At 43.2% G+C, this 22,992-nt stretch overlaps 2 protein-coding genes across 9 annotated transcripts in view; both read right to left on the reverse strand.

Annotated features, from left to right (window-relative positions):
- On the reverse strand, positions 1 to 10,421 carry LOC104316216 (pinin-like). Its single transcript, XM_069801322.1, has 8 exons — positions 10,328 to 10,421; positions 8,053 to 8,580; positions 7,351 to 7,422; positions 6,967 to 7,098; positions 3,221 to 3,273; positions 2,499 to 2,582; positions 2,171 to 2,263; positions 1 to 607 (listed from the first exon to the last, which is right to left on the reverse strand). Exons 1-8 carry the CDS (start codon positions 10,419 to 10,421, stop codon positions 557 to 559), a joined length of 1,107 nt encoding a protein of 368 aa, XP_069657423.1. The 3' UTR covers positions 1 to 556.
- The window catches only part of TRAF5 (TNF receptor associated factor 5), a 24,446-nt gene continuing 11,038 nt past the window's right edge, over positions 9,585 to 22,992 (reverse strand). For 2 of the 8 annotated variants that reach the window (XM_069800199.1, XM_069800198.1), the window contains exons 3-13: positions 20,711 to 20,859; positions 19,979 to 20,349; positions 18,776 to 18,833; positions 17,397 to 17,498; positions 16,673 to 16,837; positions 16,287 to 16,364; positions 15,832 to 15,906; positions 15,465 to 15,557; positions 14,374 to 14,514; positions 13,694 to 13,862; positions 9,585 to 13,188 (exon numbers count right to left, since the gene is read on the reverse strand). In XM_069800199.1, coding sequence (XP_069656300.1) covers positions 12,611 to 13,188; positions 13,694 to 13,862; positions 14,374 to 14,514; positions 15,465 to 15,557; positions 15,832 to 15,906; positions 16,287 to 16,364; positions 16,673 to 16,837; positions 17,397 to 17,498; positions 18,776 to 18,833; positions 19,979 to 20,193 — 1,674 coding nt within the window. In that variant the 5' untranslated portion in view covers positions 20,194 to 20,349; positions 20,711 to 20,859 and the 3' untranslated portion in view covers positions 9,585 to 12,610. The remainder of the gene's footprint in view (positions 13,189 to 13,693; positions 13,863 to 14,373; positions 14,515 to 15,464; positions 15,558 to 15,831; positions 15,907 to 16,286; positions 16,365 to 16,672; positions 16,838 to 17,396; positions 17,499 to 18,775; positions 18,834 to 19,978; positions 20,350 to 20,710; positions 20,860 to 22,992) is intronic. The other 6 variants (XM_069800202.1, XM_069800201.1, XM_069800205.1 and 3 more) reach the window with 5 other exon arrangements.

Here is a 22,992-nt window from a genome sequence, read left to right on the forward strand (position 1 = left end):
TCTCATACTCTGAAAGAAAATAATATATTAGTGAACGTCAAAAAATCATTTATGTAAAAGCCTGTTCTATTTACAAAGGTCAACTTGCTCTTTAGGACAAGTAAAACCACTACTGGAAAAAATATACATAGAAACGCCTCATCTTTCAAATAGACATTTACAAATACTCTGCTTTGCTTAAACTACTAGAAACATTAAGACATTTGAAATCAAGAGTGCGTTCTGCATGCAGTTAGGATAGAAATTTCATTATTGGACTTCAGTGTGTCATTTCTTATCATTGTCAACAACACACACTCTTATAGGCTCTTCTAAAACACCACAGCCTGGCTATTACCTTAGGATCTCAAAAGGAGGACATGGATCTTCATTAACAAGTTATCAGTTACTCTTCATTTTGCCATTAAAAAAGGACATCCTGATTGTCTTCTCAGCAGGAGACTCTGGTCTTTGTCAAACTTGGTGTCCTTTTCCCTGAGTTTCCCTTTAGTGTTTTGCTAGGCATGATGATAGTTGGCTTGGTATATTTACAAGTCCTTGGTCAGCACTCTTCCCATTATAAGGCAGAGTTCAGAAATTCAAGGAGTTCTGCACGATTCCGGTCTCTCTGTAGAGCAGAAAAGCAGAAGCAGTGGTTTAACAGACCTGTACTCAGTGGACCAAGGCTGCATAACGCTGCTTTCTGTGGGGCTTTCACATATCAGGCTGCATGACCCTGCTTTCCTGTGGGGCTTTCAACATCTCAGGCTGCATAACCCTGCTTTCTGTGGGGCTTTCACATCTCAGCATGCTGCACAACAAACGCTATCACAAACAGCTGGATATGACTAGCAACCAGTTAGGTGTGAGTGCCTGGAGGAAGTGCAAGGCAATGGGTAATCAGGAGAAATGCTATAGGAGACAAGCTGTCGCTGTTGCTATTTCATGATACATTTTCTAAGTGGCTCCCCATGGAGGCTCCATTGGGCTGTCATCACGTAGCTCGTAGCCTGCTCAGGAGGGAACTCTCAAGCAGAACAGATGCAATTCTCTGGTGTCTGAGGCAACTTCCACTGTACAAACAGCAAGTCTTGTGCTTTGGGAAGTATCATTTTTTTCTATGCATAAGCAGCAGCTGGCAGCATAACAGAAAGGGAACCACGAATTTAGGTTCTCTCTTTACATAAGAGATGGCCCAAAGTCAGAATGCTTGTTTCCAGTGTTTTTAAAAATCACAATTTATAAAACAATCATTGAATCTTAAAACTGTTGCGAAGAATGGATGTTGTTCAATTCAGCATGTTCATGACAGTGGACACCAATCAGAAAAGGACCAACATCAAATATCGTAACAAGCAGGTTAATGGGATAAGACTAGCAAGCATTCAGCATCATTTAACACAAACTTCAGTTCCAGAAAGAAGATAACGTATTTTTGACCAAATTTAACTTGGAATGCTCAGGTCTGCTTTGGTAGCTATAGAATGAACTGTTACAGCTGAATCAGAATCTGCCAAACTGGATACCTCAGCAAAGTAACACTTCTAACGCATACTGACTACTACCAGAAGCCCTCTGCAGATCGCTCTAAGATGTGCAAACTGCTGAAAAGAGTGAACATATTATTTAAGTGCTGAGCCTAAACACCCACAGCAATAGCACAAAATGCTATTCATAGTATCTATGTCTCTGGGTATCTCAGCAAAAACATCTGACTGCTTTGAGAGAATGCACGAGCATGTGGTCCTAATACTATTACCATCTCTTTTTAATTCCTCTCTAAATAATGCCTAGTCTCACATGCATTAGAAAAACACAGTAAAGTAGCAATTACCACAATTGATCACAAGAGACTGGAAGAAGATGAGGACAATTAAAAACAGTGCAAATTAAATCAACAGAGAAAGCCACGGATCAGCTGAACATTGTGGACTGAAATTCTAAGAACCTGCACAAGCATCCTTTGGTTTATCTACTCATGCCTGAGCATTCCAAGCCCACTCATAACACAAAACCTGACAAAAGAATGAATTAAAATTTCTCAGATGGCATCACAGCCACATTAAAAGCTACAATCAATTTACAACCCCTAACTGTAAGATCTACTCTTCTACAAAAAGACGACTGTTCAAAAAATATTAAAAGATAGAGTATTATCCCTTAGGGATATATAGACCATTTTAACTCTTACCTCTTTATCCTTCTTAGTCTTCTTTATTTTCATCTTAATTTTCTTTCCAGTTATCATGCTGTAGTTTTCATTCTTCTTTTTGTTTTTAAAGAACTAAAATGAGATCACACATTAGAAGGACATAAGCTTTGCTTTATTTTGTAATGTTACAAATCTTAAATAAAATTACAGACAATAATCTTTTATACTTCCTAACTGGCCAGAACAATAGAGATAGGTTTCTATTTGCTGAGGACAAAACTAGTGGTGGTATAAACATTTTTATGACAGGACAGATTAAGTGTTTAGATGAGAAATATAATGGGACTTCAGACTCACACAAGCATACCTTGGAAAGCTGGACAGGTCCCGTTTTCTCTCTCTTTTTCTTCTTTTCTTTCTTTTTCTTCATTTTGTTCTCTTTTTTCCTTTTCTACAAGTATAAGACATGTACTCTAATGCTTACAGACTCACAAGGGCAAAAAAAGGAAACCCACAAGTAGCTCTTAACATCCTATCTAGTCAAGACAGCCACTACTGCTTGCCCTTGCCACTGCTGAACAGGTACTATCTGAAGTACACAGAAAGTAATGCAGCAGGGTTAGCAACCCTTGAGATCATGAGAAACAGAAATGGCCTGATCCCTGATTATCTCTCTTTTAATGTAACCCCAATATATAAGAATCACTGAACAGAAGGTCCTACTAAAACAAAAAAGAAAAATCACAACTGCAAGAATCTACCACTCTCTCTCTGACTAGAAATAGTTTCTTCTAACAGAAATACTATAAAGTTATCAAGACTCCCCACTTCCCTTTTCTTCAGAGACTACTCTAAATTCTAGCTGGACCAGCAATGACTGGCAAAAGGAACCTTTAAATTATGTCTCCTTTAGTATACAGTCCAGTACATGCCAACCTGTCAGCTCACCTGCTGTAACCCTAAAAGCATGATTCAGATTTACATAGCCACAGACAAAAGCATGACATCTTACATGATATTGAAGGTTATCGAAATACGAACAACTATTTTCTGTTTGTTAACTGCTTATTTCTCTTAGTAAATGTTTACCTTTTTGTTGTGTTTTTCTTTTTTCTTTTTCTTTGATTTAGACTTAGGAGAATCTAAAAAAACCCAAAACAAACCCCTGTAAGTTTAGTATTCTGAAAGAGGTACTTGGTTTTACAGACGAGGCATACAGAAATGTAAACCATAAGAAGAAAATGCTTTAATTCAGCTAGATATATTAAGGCTGGTTGAAACTAACCCTGAGAAAAGCAACACATTAACTTACTGCCTCTTACTGGTCTAACGTGGAAACTGAAAATACCTGATTTACTCAGTGATTACTTATACCAATGTATTACATTAACAGAGGCAATATTTCTCTCTTCTTTGCAATCTGTTGAGCACAGGTGCAGAAATACCCATTTTATAGCCAGGGATCCTGACTCACAAAGCAAGCAACAAAAAGTACTGTTGGGGCTGACAAACCACTGAAAATATTATCACTGTTCAAGGCAAATGAAAAACTTTTCGTATCTACTCAGCTCACCTTCCAACTTCAAGGTTTTTTAGTAAATTTTGTAAAGCAGAAACTCACAAGTTCTATAAGTCAATCATAGATTTTAAAGATTACACTGTGACTGGTATGTGAGGAAGTTGATTGTGAAGCACCAGCTATGACTATGGGACTGTAAACCTAGAGAGACTGTGAAACAGCTTACTAGTCTTCCAACAGACTGCCTTCAAGCTATCACCTCTGCAGCTTCTTTACAATAAATTCCAAGCAAAAGATAATATAACAGGAATATACCAGAGCACAGCCAGACTCAAAAGTGAGAAAAGTCTAAGTTAAGGCTACCCAAGCAATCTTCTTGTGGCCTCCTAATGACAAATGCAGCACAAGCACGTCAGAAGCAAGTATAAAAACAGTAATTCTGTCACAACATTCAGTCTCCTGGTAACAATGGACTGGACTAAGCACCCACAGGGGATGGTATACCTGGCCAGAGGGCTTTTACAAATGTTTGGCAACATCAGGAAAGGGGTACATTCAAGAACACTGGGTTTCCTTCCAGACTCTGAAAATCAGTACGCTATGATGAACAGACATTTGCCCAGTTTTATTCCTTTGCCCACATCTCCTTCAGACTCAGTTTTTACCTCCCACCATCCTAGCCACGGTTCTCGTGACCACAAACCCTAGAAGAACTTCTCTAGACTTCTGCGCTGAACTGTTGACTTCCTAGGCTAAGCCAGGCCACCTTTTCCTCCTGATCACTCTTTCCGAGTTGCCATCCCTCACCATCTGGCCTCCTCACTAGCTCAATCCATTTTCATACTCAGCCACCCTACCTCCTTAGTTCTAGCACTGCTTTGCCTGCTTGTCTCCTGTCTGAGAGGAACCCCCTTCCCAGCTCCACGTAACAAGCTGCATTCCCAGATTCTGTATCCCGATGTCTCTCTTTCCACAGCGAAGTGTGTCCTTTCTGCATTCAAGCTAGCTTCATTTTCCATATAACTTATGTTACCAGCAATGTTGGAGAAGGTAGGTGGGGCATACAGTTCAAGAGAGCAGAAGACAGTTTCCCCCACTCTCTTGGTTTTCCTAGCCACTGCCCAGTGTCTAACAGCCAGAGTTAAAGCTGCACTCACTAAATAAGAAAAGAGAAACACAGATAAAAAAATGCCAGAAGAACTCTCCATTTTGCTATCCCAAGGAATGTTAAATCCACTCCTGCTATACCCAACACATGAGACTGGGGCAACCTTCGTTATTCAAGGTCTTCAACTGCAGGTTAGGCAAGCTATTCCACTCTGCTGCTGTTAGAATGTATTTTTACTAGATTGAATTCTAAGCCCTCCTGTTGCAATTTTAGGTCATTATTCCTTGCTCTGAAAGTCACAGAACTATTTTCCAGTCCTTCTCCATAGTGGCAACTACCTACACCTATATCTGTCTTAGCTAAATTACCTCGTGTCTTTTCTTGTCTAGGTGGAATAAGTAGAGTTGTTTAAACATGGTGTCGTGGTTTAACCCCAGCCAGCAACCAAGCACCATGCAGCCGCTCACTCACTCCCCCCCCCCCGCCCCCGTGGGATGGGGGAGAAAATCGGGAAAAGGAGCAAAACCCATGGGTTGAGATAAGAACGGCTTAACAGAACAGACAAGAAGAAACTAATAATGATAATGATAACACTAATCAAATGACAACAGCAATAATGAAAGGATTGGAATGTACAAATGATGCGCAGTGCAATTGCTCACCACCCGCTGACCAACACCCAGCTAGTCCCTGAGCGGCAATTCCCTGCCCTCACTTCCCAGTTCCTATACTAAATGGGACGTCACAAAGTATGGAATACCCTCTTGGCCAGTTTGGGTCAGGTGCCCTGGCTGTGTCCTGTGCCAGCTTCTTGTGCCCCTCCAGCTTTCTCGCTGGCTGGGCATGAGAAGCTGAAAAATCCTTGACTTTAGACTAAACACTACTGAGCAACAACTGAAAACATCAGTGTTATCAACATTCTTTTCATACTGAACTCAAAACATAGCACTGTACCAGCTCCTAGGAAGACAGTTAACTCTATCCCAGCTGAAACCAGGACACATGGCCTTGTAGGACATTTTTGCTAGATCATCTGCTCTCCCCTGTGAACGGAAAAACTTAGGGAATTTTTAGCTGTAAAGTTTTAGCAAATCTATGAGACTGACAACTTAAGCCTAATTCAAAATGACTTTTTTCCTCAGATACATGTTTCTTGACATCCCTCCAAAAGATGAACCAAAGAGCATGCCAAGCATGTTCACACAGTCAGTGTCTGACATGACATTTTAATTGTTTTCAGAAGTTGTAGACTGTATCACATGGGATAAAATTCATTCAAGAAGAAAGGAAGACACCTTCCCCCCATCAAATGTGCAAGTTCATATATTTGAGTATTTTCAGAATATATTTATGGCAGATACATTGAATCAAGCCACTGAAGTATGAGAACAAGTAATATTTCCATACAGATGTAAATCTGCTTCAAGGGAAGCAGAACTAAGTCTCTGTTAAACTGTGGAATACACAGTCACAAATACGAATCACTTCCCAATCACAGTAAAAAAAGATAAAATACAGTTCAGTGTTTAGCCTGACACATTTTATTAAAAAATGGCAATTTGGTCACATTACCTGCAGTAATACCAAATATTTTGATACAGAATATCAAAACAATGCAGTCTTGATATAATCAGCAATACATTCCCCTCGAGGTCACAAGTTATACCCACAGAAAAAATCTGCACTGACTCCCAGATACCATCTACCCCAATTCCTCTAAGTAAGCAGCAGCTTAGTATGGGAAGTCTTAATCCTGCAATGCTTGCATACGTGTTCCCATTGAACTTGGTCATTGGTATTAATAAACTTCACGTGAATCCTCACAGTTAAATGCTTGAAATACTAAGACCAAAGTAAGACTAAATCAAACACCCCAACTCTGATCTAGATAGATAGGTGAAGTAGAAAAAGGTCTGTTTTCCTTATACATTCTAAACACAGCATTTTAAATATATACAGCATATTGTTACAAAGTAACATTTCTTTGAATGGCAGTTTCTATTTTGAAGTTATTTAAATTAACACAGGAACACTGCATATTGTGCATAAAGAGGTACCTTAACACAGCAATAGGAAAGGGTTGAGAGAAACGCTCTGAACATGCAGTACTTTTGTGGTGGTTTAGCTACATTTAAAATAAGCTTTAAACGTTTCCAGGAGCACTATCAGAACTGGTAAACATCATGAGCACGCATGGATGTAGCTTACCTCTGCTACTTGAAGACGACGACCTTGATGATGAGCGTGATGAGGAAGAAGTGGATGCAGCACTAGAAGACGATGTGGATGAAATGGATGATGATCTGCTTCTACTGCGTTTTCGTTTCCTTTTTTCTTTTCCTTAGGATAACACAAGGCAACAGTGACAAGCATGCTAGTAACTACTGTCTACAAAAATGACTCTTCACAGAACTTAAGCACAACGAACACCTATTTTGAGGGGCTGGTGGTTTTTTTCCCCCCTCTTCCAGCGCACCATGGTCTACTGCCATTAGCAAGCGACAACGCTCAACACCAGGGTCGAATGTGGTAACTGATGTAAAGGATAACATGCGCGACACCACAGCACGGAAAGAGATTAGCAGTGCCTACCTCGGACTTTCAGCTCTCCTTGTGAGGTTGCACAGAGCGTCCTATTTTTTTCGTCCTTCCCGTCATCCATATCTAGTGAGAGTCAAAAGTACGTTCAATAACATCATTTCCAAAAGACTTTGGGGGGGGAAGGAAGAGCAGTGTGGAAACCGAGAAAACCAGCGAGCACTTCTAAGTGCACTCCTATCAAACCGCATCAGGCTACGGCGAAGCGCAAGCTTGGGCTCTCGTCCTCTTGCATCAGGAATCCGAGGCCAAAACCCCGCTTCCGTGTCATCTGCGACGACTGGGCCGTTAACACGGACGCGGGATTTTGGGCCGCGGCCCCACGGCAGGCTCCGGGTGGATCACAGGGCCCCGCCGAGGCCGGCCGCAGAGGAGGCCCCCGGGGCTGCGCAGCCGCCGGGAGAGCCCCGACCTGCCCCGCACCCGCCGCGCCGGCACTCACCCGCCCGCTCACGACCGCACACAGCCCCGCCGGCGGCCCGGGAGGGGCTCTCCCCCCGCCGGCCGGCACACGGGCGCCTAGGGGCCGCGCCGCCATTTCCTGGGCGAAGATCGGCTCTCGGCTCCCAGCTCCGGCTCCCGCCCCCTCCCCGCGGCCGGGCCCCGGCCCGGCTGCCGGCAGGACCCCCTGCCCGACCCACCCGGGGAGGAGACCGGCCGCTGCCGCTCCGGCTGCCTCCCCGCCGACGCGCTTACCAAGGGGCGGCCCGGGCCCCGCCGCGCTCCGGCCGGCGCCCCGGAAATGCCGGCGCCGGCCGCCGCCGCTTCCTGTGCGGGGAGGGGGCGGCGGGGGAAGCGGTGGCGGCGGCGGCGGCGGCGGCGGCGGGGCGGTTGGCCGGGCCTCGGGCCCTGCTCGGCCGGCACCTCGCCTCGGGGCTGAGGGCTTCCAGGGGCCGAGGCGTCTCTGCCCCCCGCCTTCCCCGCGGTTGGGTGGGCGCCTCGGGCGAGGGCGCCGGGCCTCACACCGCGCGGCCACGCGAAGGGCCCTGCCAGCCCCAGAGGGGCCCTGCCAGGCCCAGAGGGCCCCTGCCGGCCCAAAGCCCCGGGGCTCCTGCAGGGTGCTGCCGACTTGGCCAGGCACCTCTTGCAAGGGGGGCCACAAGCCCAACCTGACACGCGCTGGAGCCCCTTCCCGGCCCGTGGGCTGAGCTGAGCTTAAACGGCTGTCGTGAAGCCTTTGCTGAGCCTCGCCTGCAACTGAAGCAAGTGACTTATTCCGTGTACCTGCTCAAGAAATGAACGGCTCCTGCCACAGGAACCTGTCCCGAACAAGGCTCCTTCGTGCTTCGCAGGATCTGCAGGGCCTCTCACCACACCGCCCACCTTGCCTGGCCAGCGTGGGCCATTGCCTTTGCTCGGTGCCCTCTGCAGTTAGCCCTCGTGAGCTGTGGGCCAGTGCGTGGACTTCCCCCAGCCCCCAAGGAACAGCGCTGGGTGAGCCAGGTCCAGCTGTGGCTCCTGCAATGGAGACCCCTGCAAAGCCCAAGCTTCCCCCGCCATTCTGTTGCTGTGCACCAGTACGTGGACACGGCCTTTCTGCATGTCTTTATCTCCAGGCGCACGGATGAGAGCCAAGCAGGGCTGGCTGCAAAGCAACTAAGGGAGCTTGAGTCCTGCCCTAGGACCTCGTTTCCCACTCCCTCCCACAGTGTGAAGGCAGCTCTCACGCTGCCCACAGCAGCACAGTGCCAAGGCCGTCCATCACCTCCACCCTACGTGCCGTATTTACGGAGCTGGGACACCCTGTGGCACTCAGTGGGTCTTTGAACTCTCACATAGGAATGGGAGTCAGACGCTAACATTCTTCCCAAGCTGATTTCCAATACTTTGGGCTTAAGCCTTCCAAGTTTTCCATTCCCATTTTTAAAATACCATGTTCTCAAGCACAAAGTAATCACGGGACACTGTTACTGGCCTAAACTGAAACAAATCCAGCCTCAGCTGAACCCAAACCTGCTTCAAACAGAAATAATGTCCACTTATGATTCCGATAGATCCTTGGACCTCATGGATCTTCATCTGGTCTAGCTCAGCTTAGAATTTACTGAACTTCTATGTGCAGCTGCTTTATGATACTCAAGTATAAACCAAAATATCTGTGAAGCACATTGATTCCTAATCTAAAGCAGTGTCAGGGGTTTTTTTTGATTGTAAACAAATATCCAGTACTCCATATCCTTCTAAAAAGTCTGCTTAAATCCAGCCAAAAGGAATATATGCCACACTCATTCCAGAAGGATGATAAAATTTTTTATTCTTACATTAATTTACGTATACAGTGATGACATTTGGCTAGAAAAATGCCTGTAGTAAGAGATATTCAAACAACTACAAACTGTCAATAAATACATTAAAAACATACTGTATGCTGATGTAGAAATACCCTACACTTTTTTGGTTACTTACCCAGTACAATATTATTGAAAAGTTTTTTGGTGTTTTTCATGCAACATCAAAATTCTTCCCAACAATTCATGCGATACAACATTTTTTTCTTTATTAGGAATGGGATGAAATTTAAAATCCTGTTTACAAGTAGTAAAAATCACTGAGAATTTTAACATAAATCTCTCAATTGTTGTAATAAAAAGAACAAATTTAAAGAAGGTTGTCTTTAAAAAAATTTTCTCAACTAATTCTTTATAAAACAGGCAGTATTTCAAAAGGGATGTTTCCATTACCCAGGATGAATCATTTGTGCTTCAAAATGTTAAAAGGAATATTCGTGGCAAAAACCTAAACCCAACTGGTAAGTAGAGGAGAGATTGCAGTATGGATTGGGTAAAACTGAACATGCTTTCAAAATCTGTCCAGGAACACACTAAACACTTATCCACGTCACTGCTCCATCACCTACTCGAACAATTAGAAATGGAGTTTTAATAATACTTAGCTCTTCTCATGCTCAAAATTCTTCACAAACACTTAAATAGTCCTAACACTTCTGCAAGTATTATTATCCCCATTTTACCTTGGGGTGGTGGAGGCGGAGAGGGCTGGGAATTTGACAGGATACAGACCGCATCCTTTCCCTCTTGCCTCCCTTGATTCTCCAAGTTCTTCATCGCTTTCTGTATTTCACACTCAACATACTGGAGAGTTCCAGGAAACATGAGTGGTATGTTTCCATCAGTTATTAGTGGTTATTATGCAAGTTGTGCCATTTTGAAAGTTACATGACAAATATTAAAGTAATAATTGACATGAAGTCCACGTCCGAGGCTCAGGATTGATGTCCTAGAATGCCACACCATTTTCAAACCAAGCTTGCTCCTTCTGTAATGAAGCGTTAGGGACATGAGGCCTAATTGTCTCTGTTGTACAGCCAAAATGAGACTTAAATGAGTCTTAAAGTCAGTCATGGCCATACAAGAGAATAAAATCCATTCTCCACCATCTGTCCCTGGGAACACGGAAAGCCCCTACAGTGGGCCAGTACGCCCTGACATCTTACAACAAAAAGGACATCTAAATCAAAATGAACATTTCAGATGTGCTAAGTCACCATAAGGTACCAATAATTAAGGTCTCTTCCCTCTTGTCCCTGAATTTGAAAATATTTGTGTCTGAATTATGTCCTAGAAACCCTGTGGGAAAATAAGTGCCTAGCAATGAGATTGCAGATATAAAATACAGTATTCTGCCTTTGTCTTTGTATCAATCCCAAATTGTATTATTTCAGTTGATCTCAACATCCCACACAGAAAGGGCATTTTTGATTTTGCCACATTTGCCCTCTTGAATTTTCTACCTTATACCTTGCAGTCTGTGCCCCATTTTGATTTTTATCCTGCCTAGTTTACTCTTAGTCTAAACCCAGCTTGGTTTCTTGCTGTCTCTTGACAAGCTCTGGGTTTGCTCTGCCAGTGGACTGCAGGAGCAATGGATAACGTTGCGATGTTTCACTACCTGATCTGTGAGAGATGAGAGACACACAAAATTCTGTCACTTGTAATAAAATGACCAGGTGTGCAAAATTACATCCCTCTTACAGGCACCCAAAAGGCTTTAAAAGGCACGTGTATTCTTTGTCACTTGTTCCTCAGTGCCTGATCTTGGTGGTTTTAGTGCATCTCCAATAAACCCCGCACAATGCACATGTTCCCTTGCAGTATGGAAGGAACTTGCGATAAAAATTAAGATATTCAGACGCACTTCATTATTACTTAGTGGCTGTCTCGCTCTTTAACAAACACTAGAGCTGCACTACCTGTGAGAATTGGGTTCTTACAGCAACCTCACTCCCTAACCCATTTTCCTCCTTCTTTCCCAAACATCCAAATTTCTAGCAGAGGGGAACAGTGCATGTTACGTGGACCTTTTCCCAAGCAGATATCCAAAGCTCTTCCTGTCTTTTGTAGAGCTGGTAGGCCAGAAAACATCTCTTTTGTGCAGGTGTGGGAGCACAAGTACAGGAGTTTTGCACCCCTTCTTCCAGCAGTGCAGCCAAGAGTACCCTGCTTCTGGCCATGTCCTGAGAAGTGAGAAGTGCCTGCAGCTTCTTTTGGCTTCAGATGGGGACTGTGGATGTTTACCATCAATGGAAATCAGTCCCAAGGCACTAGGCAGGAACGGAAAGGACATAACAAAGCTATTGTGACCTGGGGGTACTCTATACAGCTGAAATACCAGGCTAGAAAAGTAAGAGGCATTGGCATCTTCCTCTGGGCTTTCTGGAAAAAAAACAATTAAAACAAACAAACAAACAAACAAAAAAGATGCAAGATCCCAGGCAAATGTTTTCCCTGCCTGATTGAAGCCATTCTCTCCACTTCAAAAATCCAGGAGATGGAGGGATCAAGATACATTGATTCAAATGTGCTAATGTTGAAATGCTTCCATTTCAGACAAGTGAAATGCACTTGCACACTTGGGCATGGCTTCAGTTCTGTGTGAGGGATGGGAGCCCACAGGCCTGCTTGGGCTCCAGGGGGCTTACTGGAGGAGTTTTGTCTCCAAACACTAGTCTGGTGATGGGACACAAGCATTCCCCCCAGCCTGGACTGAGCCAAGTCTGGATCGAATGCATGTTCGCATCAAACTGGACTTCTAGCTGCCTTAAAAACGCAGTCTTGAAAAAAAGGTTAAAAAAGGAAAGGCTGATGCTTTGGCAATTCATTATCTGTTATGCAGTCCAAAAGCCTCGAAACATTATCAGTAGCTCGACTAGTGGCAATTCACTATTGCATGGCTAGTAGTCTCCAAAAAAGCATTTCGAAATGTTTAAAGCAGTCACATGGATCGGGCACGCTTTTCACAATTCCTCCAGATCGGTTAAATCCACAACCACTTTCAAAAACAGAGTGTCATCTCTGATGTAGGTGTTCTTTGTGTTCTCCAGGACCGTGTGTGGCACGAAGCGTGGACATCCAGAGGCAATATTCATTTCTCCATCCGGCCTTTTGAAACTGCTGCTGTTGGGGTCAGCTCTAAAGACTTCCACGATGTGATTTTTTTTCCCACTTTGGTCCAAAAGCATAAGTGTAACTTTTTGCTTGAAAGGCCACAGTAGCAGCGAGTCAAACTCCCCTCTCATCACCACGAAGTAGAGGGAGACGTGTGTTCCCTTTCCCGAGCCATCCCCATTCAGGTAGGCTCTTGCACATAACCTGTACCCACAACGGCTGGTGTAAAAGGGCTGGCTGAATATGGAGAGGACACGGCCTTCCACTGCTTCTTTTTTCTTCATCTTGTAGTCCGTGATTTTCCAGATTAATTTCCCATTGTAGCATGTGCCTTCCAAAAGCTTAAACCGTTCTTCATTTTTATTAAGCTGTGCTTTGTGAATATTGATCTGGCGATCGTGTTTGCTGGACTGATCTTCCAAAACAACTGGGGGGGGGGGGGGGGGGGGGAAGGAAAAAAAGAAAAAAAAAAAGGAGAGAAACATCTGGTAAAATAAAACTGTCAGAGCACTGGATACAAAGAGCAACCGGACTCGAGCTAACAATTCTGAACTACTGAGTACAGGCTGTTACTGTTAACTTTTTTTAATTGTAATTGCAGCTTGCAGTTGAATAAGGAAATTTGGTAACTACAAACCAGATTTAATGCCTGACTGCACAGTACCCCTGCCTCCACCACAGTGCACGAGCCTGACCAAGGCCAGCTCTCTGGCCCTGCAGTGTCACAGGAATTCAGGAGACATTGTGGAGCAGGGGAAGGTGGGAGTACGCAGCACACACAGCACCATGGCTTGGTCTTAGAAAGCGAGAAGAAAGTCCTTCCTGGCGAAGAGCTGCAACTGACTGACTGTAGCACCAGAGCCTCTATTAGCTACCAGTAAATCCGCAAAATCCCACACCCGTGCAGAAAAGAACTGAAAGTCCCAACACACCCAAGCGCTGATCGTATGTCTCCATCAGGGCAATCTTCTGTTTTACATGTTCAATTGTGTCAAACAGGGGTCGCAAGTCTAATTTGCTTTGTTGCTGGTTTGCCATCTGTATTAGCTGTTTCACTTGCGATTCCAGGCGCGCAGACTTATCCAGGTGACTGGCCAGAGCCTTCCCAGTTCATGCCATTGGAAGAAGGTGGAAGCAGAGACAAGAGACATTCATAAAATCAGCCATTTCATTTGAAATAAGATAAAGAAGCCTTTAGCATGTCAGCAATATCAATTGTATGGTGCATTCAAAAGTACTCTGCTGGCTTAGGAACATATCCAAATGCTCCTTCACAATTAATTTGGCATTTAGTGGCTGAGAAGCCACCCCTTACTCAGATCCATTTGCACTGCATCACTTCATTCAACTATTATTCAAATTTACACCTGCATATTTGCCATGGGGATCTGGCCATGAGGATTTATACAGTTCTTTTTGTCCAGATCAGATATCCAAACTTCTTTATTGGTTAAAATGAAAAGAAAATACTGTATTCTAAAAAAGCAAGAAGGGCTTGTGAAGTGTCTGGGAGATTGGTTATTGCTCTGCTATTAATGACAACTACTACTGGATAAACACGTTTCAGGATGCAAGAAAGCAATTGGCCAAAAAAGATAAAATTATGTCTCACCTGTGTGCTTACCATCAAGTTGCTATTTTTACCAAACAGTTGTGTAAACTGTCTGAATTCTTTCTCACACTTTTTAATGGCCTCTGCTAGCTGCTGGATTTTAATCTCTTTACATTCCAGGCTCTTATACAGGTCAGATATCTACAGATGGAAAAAAACAGAGTAAAAACGCTAAGGCACACCAAAAATATAGAACAAACAAAGTAAGACACATGTGACTACATAGGAGAAAGTGGAAAAGTTTACAATGCAAAACCTCTAACTTAGCAAGATACAGCACTACTTAATTCACAATTCGTGGATAAGCACTGGCAAGTACTGAACATAAGGTAAACATACTCTTTAATAGATCTGTGTGGCAACAGGTGCAACGAGACTTGTATCTCTCATCTCAATCATGATGATCCATTCAGCTCTATAGGGGGATAATACATCTGTTTCTGTGTGTATGTATATAGTTCCCGCTCCCCCCCATACTAGGATCTAGCCACTAAAAGAGATGAGTCAGTGAGTAGTACTAACTCCAAACCCAAGTTGTAGCATTTTGAGGCACTTATTTTTAGCATAAACAAACAGAAGAGTAAGTCAATCACCAGTTTGGATGCATACATCTTAGCAGGACTGGGCATACACCCAGTGTCACCAGCTGGGAGCCACAGAAGCGATCACAAGTGGAAAGGTGCTTACAACTGCCTCTGCACTACTCTGTGCTGCCTCTACAGAGGGGGTGACTTGGGCATCTAAAGGCTCCTTTTCGGAGTAATCTGACTGGCCACTGAAACTTTTAAATGCTTTATCTCCAACCCTCATATCAATGATAAGCAGAGACCGAAAGCAAATGGGGTGAGTGATGGCAACGAGCCTCCCACCGTGTTTGGTGGAGAATATACGTGCCTGAGCACGGAGAGGTTTCCATCTAATTGACTGACTTCACTAGAAGAGCTTATTTTGACTTCTGAGGAGTACACAGATGATAATAAACCCCCTCTTTTAAAACGTAGCTGAGCTAAACCAGGCAACAAATGCAGAATCTCATATCGTCCTCCAAGCAGCCAAGAAATGCTCAAGAGTGCTCATTAAATATGACTTACCTGTTCTTCCAACTGGGAGTTCTTGTCTAAAATCTGCAGCATGTGTTCCCTCAGGGCACCATTTTCATGTTCGGCAAGTTTCCCTCTTTTAACCTTAGTGAGGCAGAGGGGGAAGTGAAAGAATAAAATAATAAGATACACAGATTTTTGAAGCTGTTAGTAAAAAATTAATTGATGCAAGCATTTAAAACATCTCCTCTGTGCTTTGAAAGTGAGGGAATGGCAGTCCTGATTCTCTAGTACAGCATCTTAGCCAATACTAGAAATGGTTGTGAAAGAACAAAAATTGGTTATTTTGATTAGTTACTCCAATTGGTTTGGGAGACAAATTCCAGTCCCGGTACAAACAAGATCTATAAAACAGTACCTTTACAAGACAGCCATACTGCTTATATGGGCAGTCCACTTCTGCCTCAGGGCACACCGCGTGGTGCTTTTCAATCTGCGCACATTAACATAAAAGAAACTTGTAATGAAATAAATATTAAGTAACTTGCTGCACTGATAAAATCTGAATGCCTGCTTAAAGGGTGAATAAAGGCCAATGTCATGACACCACTAATCACGTAAACAGGAAAATGAGTATTCAGAGTCAATAAGCCAGCCAGATATTTTTCCATACTGCAAAATGCCAATGATTTGCAGTGACTGAACACCTCACTTGTAAGATGGGACATATATCCCTTTTAGGACCAAACAAAGAAAATACTTAGTGCAATGAAGTTTTATTGGCACAGGCCAACGTGATCTGCAACATAACTTTTAGTTTTCATAAATGTGTGTGATCTGCTGAGTCACAGTATATGAAAAAAATAATAGTACCTCCTTTTTCAGAATTATTTGTGAACAGTTTTGGAGACAAGGCACAGGATAATCAGGACAGTCATTTTTCTCATGATTCTGGGGAAGAAGAAAGAAAACAAGGCAATGGTTTGCATTTTTGTAAAGTAGTATACATAGAGGAAGCTATGCAAACAATAATCCCAAACATACATGTGCAAGTCCCATATCACATTGTTGTTCATAACAGCAACAGTAATTGGTGTTATTTAAAGCAAGCACATTTATTATACTTTCTCCTTCAGCTACTCAGCCAAATTTTGTTTCAGGAGTTGTTAAGCCCCATTGCAATGCTGGAAACCTTTCACTCAGCAACACTAAGAGGAAACACGTGCTATGGATTCCCAGGGAATGCTTTATAATCTTACCTTTATGTTAATTAACACCACATATTTATTACAGTACTGACACATTTCTTCTCGAAATTTACAGTGCCGGCTCAAATGCTCTTTCAAGTCTTTCCGAAGAATTTGATCACAACATCCATCGTTGGTGCATTGCACGCTTTCAAACAAACACTGCTGAAGGTGCTCCTGCAACACGCAACAGCAAATTAAACCCCAAAGTATTTCATTGCATCTGCAGGTGCTTAACAGACTCACAGAAACATTTAGCAGTTTGGTAACAAACAAAATTCCAAATACTCTTTCCTCCGTAAACTTTCTCCTTTTCCAACCTCAAAATTAAAGTGAACGTAAAAATTTGGAGGTTCCTTTGTATGACTTCCATTTTTCATTCAATAAAGGCCCAAATGGCCAATATGTCTTGCAAGTTTTCTTCAATCAACCATTACATGGCACCTAAGCATACAGAAGGTATGAGTAGACTCTGTGGATATATGAAAGCTACATAAAGCAAATGGTTCTTTTTAAACAAATAACCTAAGGCAAAGCTGGAACAAGCTAACAGCCATAATATTTTGAGCTTAACATCTGTTCCTTACAGTGTATAGCTAAGTCATAATCTTTGTACTTAAACCACATTGCTACAGTAACTCTGAAGTCTGAAGACAATCACTGGAATTCAGCTTATCATAAATACACAGAGTTTGCATGAAAATCAAAGGCTTCAAAACCGATCAAGCAAACTAACCTGATATCGTCCCAGAATTATTTTTGAATTGCAGTCAGGAATGTTTTTGCAGAACACATGCAAGTTGAGAACTTCTCTTTTACAGCAGTTGTCTTTGAATACCTGTAAAGGAAGCAAACCAACCTTCATACACAGTCACATAGGATGTTATAAAGAATATAAAAAAGCAAAACGTCACGACAAATCTTTTAAGCACACAAGTGTAGACTCCATAATTGCGAGTATGGTTCTTGATAATTCATATTGAAAACTTATATTAAAAATATGAATTTTCTAATAAGCATAGGTTTTTTTCCCCATATAGTTATTCCACATATGCTGATCCATCCCACAGCCAACAGGATTAGTAGCTCAGGAGCTATAAAACTGCTCCCAGAGCCTGCCTGTATCTAGAAGAAAGCAGCTGGAGCTAAAAGACCCCAAAGACCAAACCAGCTCTGTGCACACTCCTCTGATGTTCAAGCAGCGCAGCCTGCCTTTGGGATGGAGACGATGCTGAGATACCCCTTCTATAGACTCTGAGAAACAGCACTGTTCCCAGTTGCATATGCAGAAGCAAATTAAGCCCCCAGAGCTAACTTTCAGTCTTATTTAGAGATCTTCCTATAGGGAGCATAATAAAGCTGCTCACTGTTGCACTACTGCCATAAAAATTTGCACAAAGGAGAAGACAACGAGTGAAAGATGAAAATCACATAGAAAGTCTAATTGCAATTTCCTATCAGCAATAGCAGAAAGAGAGGAAGGAGACATTTGATTTCACTGAAAAATTCATTCTGGCAGGACCAAGTATCTGGCATACTTTCAAGCTGTGGCATATAAATAAGGACAAACAAAACCATTACCAAAACAAAAATAAAAATCAGTAGCTTGCAAAATAAGAAGCATGAACTTGTCTTTTCCTCTAAACAGTTACCAAAAAGTAAATTTAAGTCTGCAGGGTTAATGATATATAATGGAAATAGTTAAGGTAGCAAATTATAACCAAGTCAAAACAAAGACAATCAATAAAAAAGATTCCCCAGCAAGATGAGGCATTAAAAAGTAAGTCAATAAACTCTCCCCTAAAAAACCCCCACCCAAACATCTGAAGACTAGAGAAGATTTAAAACTTTGTGAAACTCTTCAACGCTACTGGAAATACAGAGGACTAAAATGAAATAACTTCAGAACATGAGGTATAAAATAAAGCTTTAGCTCTATAGCCATACTTCCTTTCTGGGAGAGCATCACTGAATACACTGCTTCCCTTAGCATCATTTCAAAGACAAAAACTGCTCTGCCCCTGAGGACTAACAGACTATGAGCCACCTTGTTCTCAGCTGTCTTGCTTTTTCCGTGCAGATGTTGACTGCTGGAGTAAAACTACAGCCACTTACCTCGTGCATTTTTATTGTTTCTTTGTCGACAGGACAAGTGGGTACTGCATTCAACTCTCTAGATCAAAAGAAGATTCATGTTAACCCACAGAAAATTTGATTTATTTTATGAAATTGGGCTATGCTAGAATCTGATTCTGGCAGAAGTCAGTACTAGATACCATAAAACCCAAAAAAGTGCTTTGAAAATATTTTTGTCTGGCAACTACACAGCCAAATTCTGCCCACAGCTCTAAGAGGGTATTAAGCTGCGACAGTGAATATGTAACAGAAAGCAGAGTTTGTCCTATGACTGTTGATGTTTTTTAATTAAGAGGCCTTTGTCACTCTCTGGCCATCTGCTGCTTGCAAATATCATATCTGAAAAAATCCCATCGTGTGCATTATACCCAGCCTTTGCCTTGTGCAAGCAGCACACTTCTTGCTACGCCAGTAAAAGAAGATCTAAGGGCTCCTGTCTTAAAAGGCTTCCAGAAGTCCTACGATAAAGGATGGAAAAACACTTATTGAGGCAGTGCAAAAGGGAGGCAACCCAGAGAGAGAAAGCAGCAAACACAAAGCATCTAAAATTCATAAAAGGTAAATAGCGACATCCATCCACGTAATCAGGCTTCTCTGCAGCCTTCCCAAGCCAAATCCTGCCCTCAGGTACACCAAACAGTATGTAATGTATTTCCAGACAGGTCTGCCGGGTAAACTCATTTGTACCTGCAGGTAAATCCCAAGCAGATGGATGCCAGCAGCCTTATGATTTGACTGTAATATCAGGTAATACTAACATCAGTTTTATAACTCCACTAAAATAAAAGAAATTGTACAGAAGCAAACAAAAACAGCTTAATCTAACCACCAGTGCCAGTACTGAGAGACATTAATGCAACAAATTAATCTGAACAGCACAATGCTAGACAGACAGACTGAAACAGCATCTCATGCAGTAGTGCTTAAGCTTACATCAACACTTTCTTCCCTGCAGTTACCAAAGTATTCCTCGCCAGCACTGGGTAAGGTCTTTAAAGACACCTTTAAAACACCGAGCATGCAGTCATTGAGTTCAGCAGAGCCTTTCCATTGACTCCTTCAGGGTTTTATCAGATCAGTACTATTATTATGGCACTCACTGCTGATTTATAGAAGGCATTGACTTCTTTTGAGGAAGGGGCGTACGGGGAGCTTGTAGATGCGGGAAGAATTTGCACTGACCTCAGAGAAAGAATGCACTGTTGGCAAAATCGGTGCCCGCATCCCGTCTGGTGGGGATTGCGAAGGACGAGGTGGCAGTAGGCGCACTTGTACCTGTCTTCTAAGGTTTCAACAAACTTGTAGTCGGCATCAGGCTCAAAGTCCAGAGAGATGGCGCTGGCAGAGTTCTGGCGCGTGAAGATGCCCGAGAGAGCAGCAGGTTCGTCACAGGCCATGGGAGCTGCGCTGGGAACCAGACACAGGGGGATTCCTTTCAAATATTCACTGGCAGCCACACTGCCTTGGCTACCACTTGCAGCAGGCTGCCGTTCGCGGGAGGGTTGTCATCTGCAGCAGGATGCGACAGATTTCGGAGGTAAATGCAGCGCCAGCTATGGAAGAACAACAAAATGCTCAGAGAACCACAAAACGATGGTTACACGACAAGCATCAAAGCATGCTTCTTTGGAAAAGAGTTTCACAATCTGAAAACTATTCCGCAGAATAGAGATGTTTATGTTTTTTTAAATTTTCTTGCAGCAGCTCTTAGTCTTAAAAAAATTACAAGAGTCACAGACATGGCTGGGGAAAGCAGAGGCCAAGTCTTGGCCCTAATGTCTGCCAGGGAAGTCTACACTTAAGGCAGAGCCCACCCACATGACTTCACAAGTTCATTGTACTGGTTCAAGCAGGAGACAGCTTTGTGATTCACAGCAAGGAGCATACAAAAAAAAGGCAACAAGGGGATTTTACCTTCAGTTTAGGTGTTACAGGAGTCAAAGCCTCTTAACTTGACATCTTTCTTTTTCCTGTTGATCACTCATTCATAGCAGCAAACTCTAACCCTATTTTTTCAAAATTTTACTTAATTATGTGCAAGTTCTTGGCTATATTAATCCTGCCTGAAAGAAGTGGTGGAAAAAAAAAAAGACAGAAAAGCAAGATGGCAATCAGAAGAGTGACATAAGTGTTTCTCTCAACCTACCAAAGCTCATACACAGCACAGGAATGCAATGTTAATTTTCTAATAGGAAAACCCAGCAACATTTGTTTTCAGCCCTAAGTCACAAACCTTGAGATTTGCCACCGGTCCCTCAATCTTGCAGTATTTTTTTTGCAAGTAGCTCGAGACCTAGAGCCACTCTCATTTTCATTTCTTGTGGCTTTGCATTCAGAAGACATTTTTTCCTTACAGGATGTGTACAAAAGCACAATGCACCTGAGGTCTCGCATTGTTTCACAGGGGAAGTGCTCACTTTTATAGCTGTGCTGTGGGACGCTACTTCGCCTCTGCATGCACCACCCACCTTGTCAGTCACTCGAGTCACTCTTACTGGCATCAGCACCTCTCCAAGAGCTCTGACTCAGCTCCTGCAAGGTCACCGAGGGTATCTGCTGCTTTCGTAGGGAAGCAGGGCCAATACATCACCATTAATAACCTCATGGCTTGCATGAAACAGTATGCCAAGTACCGATATACTGCCCTAGCTCCCTGCTGCCGTGGATTCCTGGCCCATGAAAGCAGCAATTAGGCTTCAGAAAGCAGCATCCATTTTCCTTTCTACTTTAATATCCCATACTGGGTGAGGAAATCCTGCAGACAGATGAAGTACCTGATTCAAAAACAAGCCAAAGCACTTAACCAACAAAAACGTATTTCACAGCAAACATTTGCGTGCTCCTGTAACTCAACACCCTTGTTCACAGTTGTACGGAGAATTTACCTGCCCAGCTTGTGAGAGCCTCCCTGCCCTCCACCAGGCTGAATGTCAGACTTACTCCAGCACAACTGGCCATCTAACGTCGGTAGCCCACAGGAATACGAGCCCTAATCATATTCCAGGCATAAAGACTTATTCCAACTGGAGTTTGCAAATTACCCTGTTTGGTCCCTCCAAATGAACAGCCTTCTGCTTCAAACCAGAGATGACTGTCCATGTCACTCCTTTCATTTTTATACAGCTGACCTTTTCTCCTCTGAAAACGGGGTTCCCGGTTCTCTGACGCTTAGTAAGGAGCAATTCTATTTTCCTCGCACGAACGAGAGATGCCCAAATGCAGCCCAAGGGATTACCAGCCTTGTGCCTGGGCTGCCTTGGTAGCTGATGCCAGCAGCAGAGCGCACCTGCTGCTTCAAAGGCAGATGGACAGCTGTCACTGTCAACTTCCACAGCATAGACCACCTACAGGACAAATTTCCTACAAACTCATTCTGTTGTTGGTTGGTGAGAATCCTGAAACATGTTTCCTTCCTCTCTCTTATTAGTGCTCTCTCCCATTTACATGGTATCCAATTTCCTGAGTCCTATTACACTCCAGGACATATATCACCTGATAGCATGGTTTAGCAAGTTAATGCCACACTGTGTAAAAACACACTAAAAAAAAAATAAAATCCACGTTTTACCTGTTTTGCCTTTAAGGTTCTACCTTAACTCCAGAAGTACTTCCAGCTGGGGTGAACAATGTTACAGATGTTTTAGGCAACGAAGTTATGGGATGTATTAAGAAGAAACACAGTCACCAGCCCAAAATCCCATCCAGAGACTCCTTCAGAGCTCTCGCTGCTCATCAAATCAAACACATTCGTTCCCATCTCTTTCTGCAAGGAGCACTACTGTGGTACAATGTCTTCCAACTACCTTGCTGAAACAAGAACCTTTATATCCTTAAACACCTTCATGACGCACCCAACCCAGATCCCATTCCTAAAAATGGAGACTCTCAGCATCTCTGTGAGAGCTCCTCCTGCACCTCAGACTCACTCAGGAGCCTTTTGCACAGCTCAGGGCACCTCAGGGCACAGGACAGAGCACTTTAGGTGAAAGGCAAGCCTGCCTGCTCAGAGGGCAGAACGGAAACCTTGGGGCGCCCAGAAGACTGGGGATGTTTGCCACCACTGCCAGCCTTGCAGGAGGTTTGCTGCAGGGTTTGCAGCTGCTTTGCTGGAGGAAACGGGCTGCCCCAGGAGAGGGCCAGTGGATGGCGATGCTTCACCCACGCTGGGGAAGCGCCTGTGTGAACCAGCTGGGGAG

The sequence above is a fragment of the Haliaeetus albicilla genome, chromosome 13 (assembly GCF_947461875.1).
Source record: "Haliaeetus albicilla chromosome 13, bHalAlb1.1, whole genome shotgun sequence".
In the NCBI taxonomy this organism is placed as follows: Eukaryota; Metazoa; Chordata; class Aves; order Accipitriformes; family Accipitridae; genus Haliaeetus; species Haliaeetus albicilla.